The 14,119-nt window shown below is 57.3% G+C and overlaps 1 protein-coding gene across 12 annotated transcripts in view; it reads left to right on the forward strand.

The window, feature by feature from the left end:
- Positions 1–14,119, forward strand: part of IQSEC1 (IQ motif and Sec7 domain ArfGEF 1) — a 397,406-nt gene that overhangs the window by 366,357 nt on the left and 16,930 nt on the right. For all 12 annotated transcript variants that reach the window (XM_054480326.1, XM_054480332.2, XM_054480334.2 and 9 more), the window contains 5 exons: positions 4,319–4,480; positions 6,808–6,930; positions 8,433–8,599; positions 13,301–13,440; positions 13,882–13,911. In XM_054480326.1, coding sequence (XP_054336301.1) covers positions 4,319–4,480; positions 6,808–6,930; positions 8,433–8,599; positions 13,301–13,440; positions 13,882–13,911 — 622 coding nt within the window. The remainder of the gene's footprint in view (positions 1–4,318; positions 4,481–6,807; positions 6,931–8,432; positions 8,600–13,300; positions 13,441–13,881; positions 13,912–14,119) is intronic.

Raw genomic sequence — 14,119 nt, forward strand, 5'->3', positions numbered from 1 at the left:
CCATGCCCCTGATGCTTGTACTGTAGCATATTTCTGTATTCTTGGGCTTTATCTCCTTCTGTATCCCTCTCTAACTAGAAAGCATGTTTTTTGAGGATGGGGACCATAACTGTGCTAGCATAGCACCTAGCCAGGGTAGGTGCTCAATAAATGTTTGTGGAATGAATGAAGGAGGTGGGTGTCCATAGGGGACCGCACAGCTTCCCCCTTGAAGTGACACAGACCCCTCAGCTCACAGTTCAGTGGCTGAAGCATGTCCTGCAGCCCTCTCCCCAGGGCAGGTGGGAAAGTAAAGTCCTGTCGCGAGAGGAGGCGGTGGGGGTCCAAGGCCACACCAAAGGCCCACCTTCGGCCTGTGTGATGCTTGGCAGACCTCGTGGAACTCTGTGAGGCAGGGCACAGGTGGATGGAGAACTCACCACCCAGCAGGGCCACCAAGGACAGATTGGGGAAGGAAGGGCTTCATTACACGGGCTAGGAGTAGGGGAGGGTAGCAAGGTCCCAATGGCAGGGGATTCCCACCAGTAAATGCCCAGTGCCCTGGCCGTCTGCTGTCAGAGAGGCTGTCGAGGGCCTGTCACTCCTGCAGGGAGCTTTGCGGAGACTCCCAGCCCCATCCTGGAGCCGGCCCTGGCTGTCCAGCTGCAGCTTCTCCCCAGTTCCCCTCAGGTCAGCGGCGAGCTCCTCATCACCGGCCCAGGCCCCCTCACTGAGCATCCTCACTTCTGCAATATGGCCCTTGAGGCCTGCTGGGTGGAATCCATCCCCCGTACTAGGTTCAGGCTAAAAGCTGACGCCATCCTGGACTCACTGCTCCTTGTCCTTCTTGCTCCTACCTCCACTGCCCCCACCTCGGCCACCCCCACCCAGATCCATCAGCAAATATTAACACCTCTGCCCTCAGACTGTGTCCTCAACCTGGCCCCCTCCCACCTCTGCTGCAGCATGGCTAGGTGCCCACAGGAGCCCCTCACTCAGCTGCCAGCTGGGCCCTGGCCCACGATCTCCCCAGCATGGCATCACTCGTGTGGACTTAGGACCCCCATCACCACCCTCTTCACCGCTTCTCAGCCCACTCGGGAGAAAGCCAGACCCCTTTCCATGGCCTGCTGCACAGTGCGGTCTGCCCACCGGCCTACTATCCCCTTTGCCTTCCCCCAGGGTCCCTGTGCTCAACCCTGGAATAGCCTCTCAGGTCTCCCCACCCACCTCAGCGCCTTTGTCCTCACTGTCACCTCTTCCCAGAAAATTGCCTGATCCCTCAGTCTCTGTCCCTTGCCCCCTGCCCAGACTAGGCCTCTCAGCTGTACCCACAGGGGCGCACGGCCTACTCCCAGCCAGTGTTCACTAAGAGGTACCTGGCCCAGCAGACACATGGTGCTCACCTAATCCTGAAGAGCCCGCATGCCCGCTTCCCACAGCGCCTTCCCCTCTTCCCTCTGTGCTCTGAGCACCTCCAGGGCCGAGGAGCCTTGTCCTAGAAGTCCCTGGATGTGGCACATCAACACCAGAGGGTGGATGGGGGCAAAAAAAGTGCAGCTGCTGCCCGGGGAAGTGACAGAAGGTGGGACCCGGCTGGGCCTGGACCTGGTCACTGCAGCGGTGGCCTGGAGGGACCAGACAGCCTGGGTGGAGTCAGAGCATGCACCTATGTGGGGAAGGGACCAGGCAGCAGCGGGTAGGGGTAGCCCAGCCCAGCTCCCCCAGTCACTGCCATGGAGGCCAGGGAGCATAGGTCCAGGGATGCCAGAAGGCCTGATTTTTCAGAAGCCAGAAATCCAAATTTTTTGTGCACTCTTCTAGTTGTTAAATACTGGCAACTAACTAGAATTCTTTTTGTTAACAGTGTGTGGGCCAAAGAAAACCCAACTGTAGGTGAGCCATGGCGACCCCTCACCTGGAAGCTGAGGGAGGGAGAGAAGGGTGTGGGCTGGTGCTGGCATGGAGCAGGATGGTGAGGACCCAGAATCTGCTCTGGCCTTGGCTGTAGAGGCCTGGGGCACTGGAGCAGTTCTTGTTTGGAGACCCCCTAATCATAGCGAGGCATGTGATCTTGTGAACAGTGAAACCCTGGTCATTCCATCCTGGGTCCCTGGGACAGGTAGGGACTGGGGCCACTCCATTACCACTTCTGTGCCAGGACCAAGCTGGCTGGTGTTTGCTCCCTGCCACACTCCTGGGGACACGCTTAGGGGTGTGGCCATCCTGGGATAAAAATAGCAGGGTCACCTTGCATCCAGGAGGCTTCCTTTCACTTGCATGTGGAAATGCAGTGTCTGCAGGGCACTGCTGTCAGCTGGGAACGGTGCAGGTTATGGGGCAGGTGGACACCGGCTTTCATCTCCATTCCCCCCACCCCGGGGACAGAAGAATGCTGACTTCTACCTGCTGGGGTAAGGGGTCAGGCCCGGCCCCCCAATTAGTGGATGACCCGGCTGATTACACCCCAGCATAGGTTCTGGGTGTGCCATGAGGCAAGGGGGCCCAAGCCACACTGGGCTCCTCATGGACTCTTAAGGAAGCACGTGTCGCTGGAGGGTGTCCCCAACCACTTGACAGCCCTCAGTGACTCTGAGGACTCAGGCCAAGGGGACATGGAGCCAGTCTGGCCTGATGGCTCCATACAGCTTCCTGAGTGGCCTGGCAAACTCCACAGAGGACACCCATCCTCCAGGGTCACATATGTGGCCATCTTCAAAGCCCTCTCACACCAGCCTGTCTCCTTTTTTGTTTTGTTTTGTTTTTTTTTGACACGGAGTCTTGCTCTGTCACCCAGGCTGCAGTGCAGTGGTACAATCTCGGCTCACTGTAACCTGCGCCTCCCGAGTTCAAATGATCCTCTTGCCTCAGCCTCCCGAGTAGCTGGGATTATAGGTGTGAGCCACCACGCCCAGCTAATTTTGGATTTTTAGTAGAGATGGGGTTTCACCATGTTGTCCAGGCTGGTCTGGAACTCCTGACCTCACGTGATCCACCTGCCTCAGCTTCCCGAAGTGCTGGAATTACAGGTGTGAGCCACCACTCCTGGCCCAATCTCTCCCTTTGACCACCAGGACCACCCTGCCAGGTCAGCCAAGCAAGAGACCTACCACAAGATGGGCAGGACGTCTTAGGCCCGAAGGGAGAAGGGGCCTGCCAGGGCTCACATGGCCGAAGTGCCATGAGGGGGCAGGGCCTGCTCCCAGGGCTGGTGTGAGCAGCAAGGTCAGTGCCATGTCCCTGCAGCCTCCCTGGCCCTACAGACACCTGGCCAGGTGCAGACCTGGTGTGCTCTGGCCTGGCGCTAGGCCCCATCAGCCCACGACACACGTACCGTGCCCCATGCGCATCCCTGCCCAGGCCTGGTTCTGCACACACCTTGGGCACTGAGAAGCTTGAGCCAGTGGAATGACCCATGCTCTGGGGGTCCGGTCTCCGGTGGACACACTCAGCCCTGCAGGGCCAGCCCTGCCACTGGTGCTGTAACCTCCAGCTAGAAACGCTGCTTTCCTGCACCTTCATCACTCTCCCATGAATTAGGACTTGGCGTAGAAACCTCTTATGGTGCTTACTGAGTGCATCATTGCAGGCATCTGACTACTGCCTCAGTGTTTACAGCAGGGGAAGCCAGGACCCCTGGAAGGTTATATGGCTGTTGGGCTCCCAAGTCTGGGCTCCTGAGCACCGCAGGTAACCAGAGTGCTGACCTCCTAGAGTGGGAATTGAGTGAATTAGTGTGCACAGGGCGCCTCAACAGCGGCAGCACAGAGCGATCTCTCCCCACCGGTGCTGTGGTTGCTGTTCTTTATTACCCATTGGCAGGCGGAGGGTTCCAGTCTGCTCAGAAGTGCAGCCTGGCATGGCGGCTTTCACACTGAGGGGAGCAGGGAGTTGGGCCGGACAGGGAACCCGGTTCTGAATGTGTGTGCGGGAGTTTGGGGCCAGTGCTGGGCAGCCGAGAAGGGGCTGCAGGCAGGGCAGGGGAGTGACAGTCCAGCTCCAGCTCCCACAGAAGCACCCCTGCAGCCAGCCCAGCCCATTCTTTGTACAAGGTCTGGGTGAATCTAGGTGAAGGTGTTTGTACCAGGTCCCCCGCATTTGGGTTTTGGGACAGGGCAGGATGCCTGGAGCCCAGGGTCTTCCGGTGCCAGCCTGGGCTCTTGAGTTCCCACCCAGGCAGGAGATGGAACTAGAGACCCCTGAATGCCTACAGGGATGAGGACCGGTGCAGGTGGGCAGGGAGGGACAATGTCCACTGTCCACTGAGTGGAGATCCCCTCCAGGTGCCTGGCTGGCGACCGGGCAGCTGGGGCTGAGTGTGCCTCTCGTCCTACCCCAGGAAGCCTGAGAAGGGAGTCCAGTACCTCATCGAGCGTGGCTTTGTGCCCGACACGCCCGTCGGGGTGGCCCACTTCCTGCTGCAGCGCAAGGGCCTCAGCCGGCAGATGATCGGCGAGTTCCTGGGCAACCGGCAGAAGCAGTTCAACCGCGACGTGCTCGAGTGAGTTCTGCGTCGGCGGGGGGGACCTGATTCCACACACGCCCTCACGCACCCTGTGTTACCCATGGGCACACACAGGGCCAGGCCCACCCTACTTGCTGGGACATGTGGTGGGCCCCCCTTTCTCTCTTCCTAAGTCTTAGACACACACATGCAGATGCCCCACATCTGCCCAGCACGCAGGTGGGCACCTGCCCTCCAACGCACCATCCCACATGCGGACCCCACTGCCTGTCCGCCCACTCTCTGGCATGCACCCTTGGCCCCTCCCTCCCCTCCATCCCTAAGCACGGTTGATCCAATCCAGCACCAGGCATCACAGCCCTCAGTGACCCACGTTACTGCAGCTTCTCATGGCAGGGCTGGCAGGAGCAGGCAGCTGGACATCAGGGCCTCTTCCCCTGGCCTGGCTGTTGTCCTCCTGCATGGACTGCATGCCCTGTCTTCTCCTGACTCGCCCCTGGGGAGAGTGGTGGGGAGCCACATCAAGTGACCTGCCTCCCCGTGGGCGGCCTGTGCCATGCTCTGCCCCTGCCTCATTCTCCCGGCTGGGATATTTGGGCGTCCTGCCCCCACCTCCTGATTCCATAGCTCCCCTCAGCTCAGAGAGCTGGTGAGCATAGCACTCTCGGCTACTTGAAAGCCTGCAGAAAAATGGGTTCCCAACTCCCTGAGCCAGAAAGGTGGGCCAGGAAGAGCATTCAGAGCAGGGTGAAGTGCTGGCCATCCAGGGGCAGTCCCTTCTAGCCGCCCAGCCCTGCCTATGTGCAGCCGAAGGGACCAATGAGGGCTGGGGCGAAGGTGCCCGGGAGCAGCAGCCCCTGGAGCACGAGGCCTCACGTTCCCTGGGGCTGGCCAGTGCACCTGCCATCTCTGCTGCTTCTCCCTAGGAGGCAGAGGGTGTCGTCGCCCTTTTTGTCTCATGGGTGGGGAAACCAAGGCTCAGAGTGGGAGGGGCTGGCCTGGGCACACACCCCCACACACGCGGACTCACATACATGGCACTCATGTAGTCCCCGCCCCACACCCAGGAGGCTAAGTGTGGCCAGCACATGGCAGGCACCCGCAGAATATTTGTGCCCTTGGTCGGCCAAGCATGCACAGGCTGGGCATCTTTCTTCCTGCTCAGCACCTGGAGAAGCCTGCTGTATCGTTAGGGTGGCTACTGCCCCCTCCACTCTTTGATGCAGGTGTGAGGAAAGGTCCAGGGGAAAGCCCATGAGCTCCTTGGTAAATGCCCAGCTCCCGCCCCCATCCCCTGCAGCCATTTCTATGCTGCCCCGACTCCCCACTCCAAGCCGGTCCCTGGTCCTTAGGAAATCCGCACATTGTTCTCCTCATGTCAGAAAATAGCAGTGGCCTCAGGAAGTGGCTGGCTCCCCCAGGGCCACCACACCAGGCATCTGCAGGGCCGCTGCTCCTGCTGCTCAGCAAATCCTCTGCCTGCTCCCTGCTTGCCCTCTCCCCACTGCTCCGAAGCCACCTCCAAGGCTGTTGCCCCAGGAGGCCTGGAGCGCTCAGAGGAGGGTGGGAGCAGCTGCATCGCCTCCATGTGGAGATGGCCCTGGGAGAGGGGTCAGGCCCTGTGTGGCCAGGCCTCTGCCCCATGGGAGTGACCGCAGCATCGTTAGGGAGCTAGGCCAGAAGCTGCAGCCTGCCTCAGGGCTCCTGATGCAGACCCCATCTTCTCTGTTCAGGGGTCACCATAGGAGGGACTGGAAGGGTGTGCCAGGGGCAGTGCCATGGGAAGAATGTGGAGACCATTCATCAGCCACCCCTCCAGGCCCTGCCCCACAGGTGAGGGTGCATGGCCCTTTCAAGTCCCTGGAAAAGCATCTGCAAAACCCAGCCCACCACCCCGATACTCTCCCCACAAGAGAACAGGCTCACTCTCAAAGTCAACACCCTGGGCGCCCCTTTCCTCACTGTGAAAATGGCAGCGAACTCCCCAACCCCATGCAGGAGGAGAGGAGACTCACGGTAGCGTCCACTGTGTGCCTGGTGAGGGCTGTGCTTAAAAATGCTTGTCTCTTGGGAAGGGCTTTGATCCAGATAACCATATGCTCTGCCCCACTGGGAAAACTGCCCACATAAATAAAGGCACACACGCTTCCCTACAGTTCCAGGGGCTTCGTGGGCTCCCTGGAAGCCTGGAGGTCTTTTTGCTGCATTCTGAGGGCTCTTGGCTGATTGGCTGGAGTCAGGCAGGGGCTCTCCCTGCAGGAGGCAGTCCATTCCTGGGGCTTCAGGCACCACCACCTGGGCATGGGCTGGGCATGTCGCATCTGCAAGGGGTGCTTATTTGGGGCTGTCTGTCTCTATTCCAGCTGCGTGGTGGACGAGATGGACTTCTCTGCCATGGAGCTGGACGAGGCCCTCAGGAAATTCCAGGCACACATCCGTGTCCAAGGGGAGGCTCAGAAAGTGGAGCGGCTCATCGAGGCATTCAGGTGGGGCCTGGGCTGGCTGGGGCTGCTGCATCAGGGCAGGATGGTGTCCCCAGCTTCAGGGCCCAAGGATGGACCAAAGACTGCATCCCCGCCATCCCTAGACAGGGCCAGGTGTCCCTGAATATTGCTTTGGGGGTGATCATACTGGCTCCTCCTACGTTCCAGGCACTGTGTCGTGTGAAGTGGTGGGGGTGGAGAAGACTGTACCGATTATTTTAATTGTGAAGATGAGGAAACTGAAGTTGAAAGAGGTTATGATTGCAACTGCTAGGATTCTGGCTGTTCACGTCAGGATTCTGAATGCTCTTCCTCTAATTCCCCCCGAGCTCTGCATTCATCCACAAGTCCATCTATCTAGTCATTCATTTGCTCATTCACAGTGACTCAGAGCACAAGCCAGACAGCCAGATGCCTGGTTCAGTCACTGATTCCACCACTTACCGGCTGTGTGGCCCTGTGCTGGTTACTTAACTTCTCTGTGCCTCATTTCTTCACCTGTGAAACTGAATAACAATAGCGCATACCCTAGAAAGAGGTGCAAGGATGAAATGATACAGGACATGTGGGCACACTTAGCCCAGTTCCTGACAAAACAGTGAGCTCACGGTCACTACGCAGTCATCCATTCTGGGATCACGTGCAGACTGGCTGTATAGAAGCCTGCATGTTTGGTGCTGGGTGTGGGCGGCACAGGTCAGCTGCTGACTCAGCCCTCTGGGCTCCGCACTGGTGGTGGGGCCAGGAGGATCGAGGACACAGAGGGAGAACAACCCCAGGGCCCTGGCGGGAGGCAAGGTGCACCCACCTCCTTCCAGGACGGCTTCCTGGAGGGGAGGGCACTAAGCTGGGCTCCTGAGCCTCAGTCCCGGTACTTTGCCTGGCTCCTCTACTCTGTCCCTGCCTCTTGTCATCTGCCCCTCCACGAGGTCACCAGTGGAGGGGCCCCTGGGGTGGCAGCGGGAGCGGCAAGCCGGCTGACTCCAAGGCAGGGGGGTGTTCTTGCAGCGGTGGGTCCACAGCTGTTGAACCTGAGGCCCCTCAGTAGCCATGGCTGAGACAAGGCAGAGTGCTTCTCCCTCTGAGCTGGTGTGGAGGTGCCCCTGGCTGCTTTCACCTCAAGGTCCTGGAGGGCAGGCCCGACACCCACTGTGATGTCCCCATTGCAGGCAGCAGGGAGAGGGGCCCAGCCTTACAGGACTCACACATCTGTTCACATCCCATGGGCTGAATGTGGTGGTGTGGCTACTCTGAGCTCCCGGGAGCTGGGAAATGTAGTCCTCCCTGGGACGGCCATGTGCCCGGCTAAAATCCAGGTAGGAGGGACTGCAGTAGAGTGAGGAGGGCGAGTGAGTAGTCAGGGCCAACTCCAACAGGCAGGCGTGATCCTTGCTCACCAGAAGCAGGAGCTGAGGCTCAGCGGCACGTGATAGCCTCAGCTGGTGAGAGAGGGGCTGTGTCACTTGCTGCGCCATGGCCCTGACCCCCTCCCTCCCGGCCCGCAGCCAGCGCTACTGCATCTGCAACCCTGGGGTGGTGCGGCAGTTCCGGAACCCAGACACCATTTTCATCCTGGCCTTCGCCATCATCCTGCTGAACACCGACATGTACAGCCCCAATGTCAAGCCCGAGCGGAAAATGAAGCTGGAGGACTTCATCAAGAACCTCCGAGGTGAGCTGTCTCGGGCAGTCGGCCAGCCACAGATTTGCTCCAGCACCTGCACCAGCCAGGCCCTCCCCAGGTGTAAGGGGCGTGAGGCAACCTTCGGTTGGGGAACTGTGCTCCGGCACTCCAGGGTCTGGCATGGAGGGGCCTTTGGGGAGCACAGATGACTGGAAAGAGCATTGCCTTAGAGGAGCCCCCGTGTGACACAGGCTGCGTGACACAGGCCAGGGTCTCGAGGTGTTGGGAAACCTTCCTCACAGAGAAGGTGACACTGTTAGCTTGTCCTTGAAGGATGAAACTGGCCTTTTTCTTTGTGTCTTTACCTAAAAGTATATATTTTAAAAGGGGACTTGATATCACTACTGTAAATGGAGAATGAGTAGCATTTGCCACATGTAGAAGGTAATTATACATTTTTTCTTTTCTTTGCAACGAAAAGAAAGCAGTGCTGCTGAGTTCTAGCCAGTGCAGCTTCCAGCTGCTGGCACTGGAGTGCAGACCCGGCTCCCTGCCCTCAGGGAGGTGGGCATGTGCTGGGAGGTGTGGGTGCGGAGTCTACGGGAAGCGAAGCATCCTTGCGTGATCAGAAACAGGAAAGGAGCTAAAAGGCCGTGACCTTCTCCCAGGTGGCTCTGTGCCAGCCGTGTGTCTCTTGTGTGCCCCAGGGTCCCCGGAAGGAAAGAGGAAGGCACTGCATCCCTCAGTCCCTGTGGGAACCCTGGCTGCAAGAGCTGAGGGTGGGTTGAAAGAACAGGGACTGAGGGTTCCTTGGAAAGGTTGTCACTATTTGTAAAAGCAAAGAAGAGCCAGTGTGAATCCAGCCTGGCTCTAAGAGCGTGTGGAGCTGACAAAGCTGTTCATTCTTAGTTTATTCAACGGTGGTTCTGCCGTCCCTTCTCCTTGAACAGGGTCACTCTCCAGGGAGCAGCTCCAGCTCCACTCCGGGGTCTTCAAGTGCCCTCCCCTTCCCCTGGTGGTGGGTGCCGCTGTGGCAGGAAACCCAGGTAGCAGAGGCCTCAGGGAGATGGCACCTGAGCTAGGCTCCAAGACCTGAGTGGTTCTGCCACCTCCCTTGGGAGGCAGGAAGGGGCGCTGAGCAGGCTGGGGCATGGCTTAGAGCTCATGGACAGCCATTCCCTGCACCCAGCAGTTACTGTATGTGGTGCAAGGTCTGAGGGGCATCGCAGGCCCCAAGTCCGTCAAGTCTGTAGTTCCTGGGAACCAAGGCATCTTGAGAGCTCCCAAGGGCCACCAGTGGACACTTTGATGGTACAACAGATATACTCCCAGGCCCAGGTGTCCAAGCAGCAGCCAGGAGGCCGGGGCCTCCTCTACATCCACCTGGGGCCTCTCTCATCCTGAGCCTCCCTTCTCATGGGGCCAAGCCTGTTTCTGGGATTCACAGACCTCTGCATGACCCCTGGTGCAGGCTGGCCATTCATCGCCTCCAGGAAAGCCAGCTGTGTGCTGCATGCTATTGGCAGCCCAGGGGGAGTTTGAGGGTCTCTGATTTGTATTAATTAATTTATTTATTTATTTATTTATTTATTTATTTATTTATATTTAGAGGTCCCTCTGGCAGCCCAGGGACAGTTTGAGGGTCTCTAATTTGTTTACATTTATTTATTTATTTAGACACGGTCTTCCTCTGTCGCACAGGCTGGAGTGCAGTGGTGCAATCATCTCTCACTTCAGCCTTGACCTCCCAGGCTCAAGAGATCCTCCGGCCTCAGCCTGCCAGGTAGCTGAGACCACAGGCGCCAACTGCCATGCCCGGCTAATTTTTAATTTTTATTTTTTCTAGAGGTAGGGTCTCACTGTGTTGCCCAGGCTGGTCTTGAACTCCTTGGCCTCAAGTGATCCTCCCACCTTGGCCTCCCAAAGTGTTGGGATTAAAGGCTTGAGCCACTGTGCCTGACCAGGTTTTTTTTTTTCTTACTTTAGAACCTCCTGCACGTCATCTGTGACATGCTGGATAAGACATAGCAGGAGGAACCAGAAATGACTGGCCTAGAGTAGAGAAGGTTTGGCGGGGCAGGGCTGCTGAGTCAGGTGGTGGCCAGTCCGTACCCCAGTGGCAGTGGCTCTGTGGTTCCTGTCCATGGTTGCACCCAGTCCTGCCAGCTGTCTGGATGACAGGGTGGCGGGAGCCTCCCCACTTCCCATGGAAGGGGCTGAGCACTCCATTCCCAAGAAGGGAGCTGCAGGTTCTGTCTCCCAAGCCTGGGCTGTCCCCACCAAGTCACCCCTTTTCAGCCCAGAGCTCAGGGACATTCTTTCTCATCTTCCTCATACTTCAGAATGGGTGACCAGGGCTCAGAGAAGGAAGGGACCTGCCCAGGATCACATCAACCAAGAAACGGCTGAGGCCAGGCAGGTCCCTGGACTCCCAGAACCAGCCTGGTGCTCTGTGCCAAGTGCATGGACAGCTTGTCCTTTTTGTAGGGAAATCCTCACCCCCACCCCAACACACATCCTCTCTGGAGTGGGTCAGCCCAGTTTGTCCAGTGGGTCCCGCAGCGGGAGAGCCCTGGGGGCTGGAGGACTCTGAAGGCAGAGTAGCTCACCACGGAAGCCAGTCCAGGAGTCTTTCCTTGTTATTAAAGTTTGTTTTTAAATTTTTAAATTTGTTTTTTGAATGGATATTCACAGTTTGAAAGGCAGAAAGTAATATGATCCAGCAGTTGTGCTCCTTGATATTTACCCAAATGAACTGAAAACTTAGGCCCACGGAAAAACCTGCACACGGATGCTTATAGCAGCTCTATTCAAAACTGTCAAAACGTGGCAACCACCAGACGTCCTTGAGCAGGTGAAGGGATAAATAAACTGCGTGCCTCCAGACAGTGGAATAATGCTCAGCACGAAAGAGAAGTGAGCTATTGACCATGAAGAGATGTGGAGGAAACTTAAGTGTGCAGCACTGAGTGAAAGAGGCCAGTCTGAACAGGCTGCGTGCTATGTGATTCCAACTCTATGACATTCTGGAAAAGGCAAAACTATGGAGACAGGAAAAGGATGAGTGGCTGCCAGGAGCTGGGGGAGGGGAGGAGGGGTATGCGGAGCTCAGAGGATTTTTAGAGCGGTGACACTGTTCTGCATGGTGCTATAATGGTGGATAAGGGTCGTTCTACGTGTGCCCAAACCCACAGAATCACAGCACCCAGAGTGGACCCTAATCTAAAACATGGACCTTGGGTGATGCTGATGTGTCCGTGTAGGCTCATCATTGTGCCAATGGAGCACTCTGGTGAGGATGGCGACAGCAGGGAAGGCTGTGAGTGTCGGGGGGGCAGGGCATACATGGGAAGTCTGCCTTCTGCTCAATTTTTCTGAGAACCTACAACTGCTCTAAAAATAATGTCTATTTAGGAAAAAAAAATAAAAAATACTGGAAGGTGCCTAGCAGTTTCCCTCCCACCTTGCCCCGCCTGCTCAGGGCATAGCCTCTGCCCCTGAAGGTCCTCGATTTTGGCTTCTCCTGGCCGTGCCCCCTAGTTGTGCTCCGCTCATGCAAGTGCACGTATGCAGGAGTGATTTTATCCCCTGCTACTTTGCACCTTGCTTTTCCCACTTATTAAATCTAAGAGAAACGGCCCATGTGCTTTACTGTGGCTTTCTTCACTGTTCTTGGCAGGTGCATAGTAAGTAGTCTGTCGTGCTGATGTGGGATGATTGGTGAGCTCTCCCCTGTTAATGGTTACTTCCAGCCTTTTGCCGTTTGGAAACAGTGCTGCGATAATGTTGTATGTGTCTCATTTCCCATGGGATAAGTTCCCCAAATGCAGTCCGTGGACCAGAGGGTGCTAGAACTTGTCATTTGGACAGGCATTGCCAGGTTGCCTACCCCGGGTTGGAGCATCTCCTGTCCTGCCAGCCATCTGTGGGACGTCCGTGTTCCCCAAGCCCTGCAGCCCTTTGGACTGCAGCCTGGCGGAGGGGTGAGGGTAGAACTCACTGCAAAACCAGTTTGCATTTCCCGTATGTACAAGGCTGTTTCTCTGCTCACAGCAGTTTTCAGAGTGGGGAGGAAGAAAGCAGCAGTGTGTGCTTGTGGTTAGGGCAGCCCCGGGTCAGAGCCTGGCCTCCAGCCTCTGCCCGTGTAATGTGGGCCAGCAACAGCAACCACTGCAGCACTCTTACTGCTCAGATGCAGAGCTGGGCACGCCCCAGGCGCCCCTCGTTTCCTCACAAGCCTGTGCTGTGGGCAACCTGTTTTAAAGGACACCAAGCATGGTTGAGGCAGTCACTCGCCCGTAGTCACACAGCTAGTAAGAGTGAAAGTAGGACGTGGCCCCAGGTCCATCGGAGCCCAGACAAACCCCAGCCTCCCTATACTCCAGCCTCCCCACACCTCAGCCTCAGTCTTCCCATCTGTGGAATGGAGATGATTATACCCACTTCGAAGGGCTGTGGTTAGCATGGAGCAAGGTAGCATTTATAAAGCCCTCTGAACATGGCTTAGAGGTGGCTCAGCCCCTGACACCCATCGCCTACTAGACCGGGTCAGATGTATTGGGCCCGTTCTGGTAGGAGGACTGAGGAAATTTGTGTTGACTGAAAATGTCCTGTTGTTGTGGGCCTGCCTGGGAGTTCTTTGGTTCTGTTGGGTCTGGTGGAAGGTTCGCTCCTCTGATTTGCTTTAGAAACTGGTAAATCGAGTGAGCCTGGGGCCCACCCTGATATCCAGCTGCATCCCCTACCCAGGTGTGGACGATGGTGAGGACATTCCCCGTGAGATGCTGATCGGGATCTATGAACGGATCCGCAAGCGAGAGCTGAAGACCAATGAGGACCATGTGTCCCAGGTGCAGAAGGTGGAGAAGCTCATTGTGGGGAAGAAGCCGGTATGTGATGGGCCCTGGTACGTGGTTGGCCCCAGCACCACCTGGGCGGGGCTGCCTGCTAGGCCTTCTCACTCCCACCCACACAGCCGGGCTGGTGAATTCTGCCAGGGCTTGGGGTTTTTTCGAGTGTCTCCTATCATATTTGGGAATAACAGCTATTGGCTCTGCGTTACAATCTGAAGAGAGCTGAGGCTCTTAATAATCTAGCAGGCCAGGGTTGTGCAGTGGCTGAGTTCTGGGCCCCTGACACTGGCAGGCTTTCCTGGGTGGTCCAGGAGTCCCCTGGGACCCCTCAGAGAGCTCTGCCAGAGAGAGTGGGTCCCCTACATACTGGCTGGGTGGATCCCAAGGGGAGGTGTAGGGAGGGGGCACTTGCAGCATTGGCCTGGGCGTGGCTTTGAAACATGAACACCCTTTTGTTGGTTTCACATTCTCCCGCAGATCGGATCCCTGCATCCTGGGCTCGGCTGTGTGAGTATTTCTCTGCTTTTACCTTTGTGGGTAGCCCGCCACCCTGGGGAGGCCCGGCATCAGCCAGTCCGCCGGCTCCCCAGGCTCCCAGAGCCCAAGTGCTGGCTGCTTGAGTTCATTGCTGGGGTGCTGAGGAATCAGATGTTCGTAATTACCCCAGCCTCAGATCTCTGCAGGCCCTGAGGCTGTGCTGTCAGGGGAGACTCCT

The sequence above is a fragment of the Pongo pygmaeus genome, chromosome 2, assembly GCF_028885625.2.
Source record: "Pongo pygmaeus isolate AG05252 chromosome 2, NHGRI_mPonPyg2-v2.0_pri, whole genome shotgun sequence".
Taxonomy (NCBI): domain Eukaryota; kingdom Metazoa; phylum Chordata; class Mammalia; order Primates; family Hominidae; genus Pongo; species Pongo pygmaeus.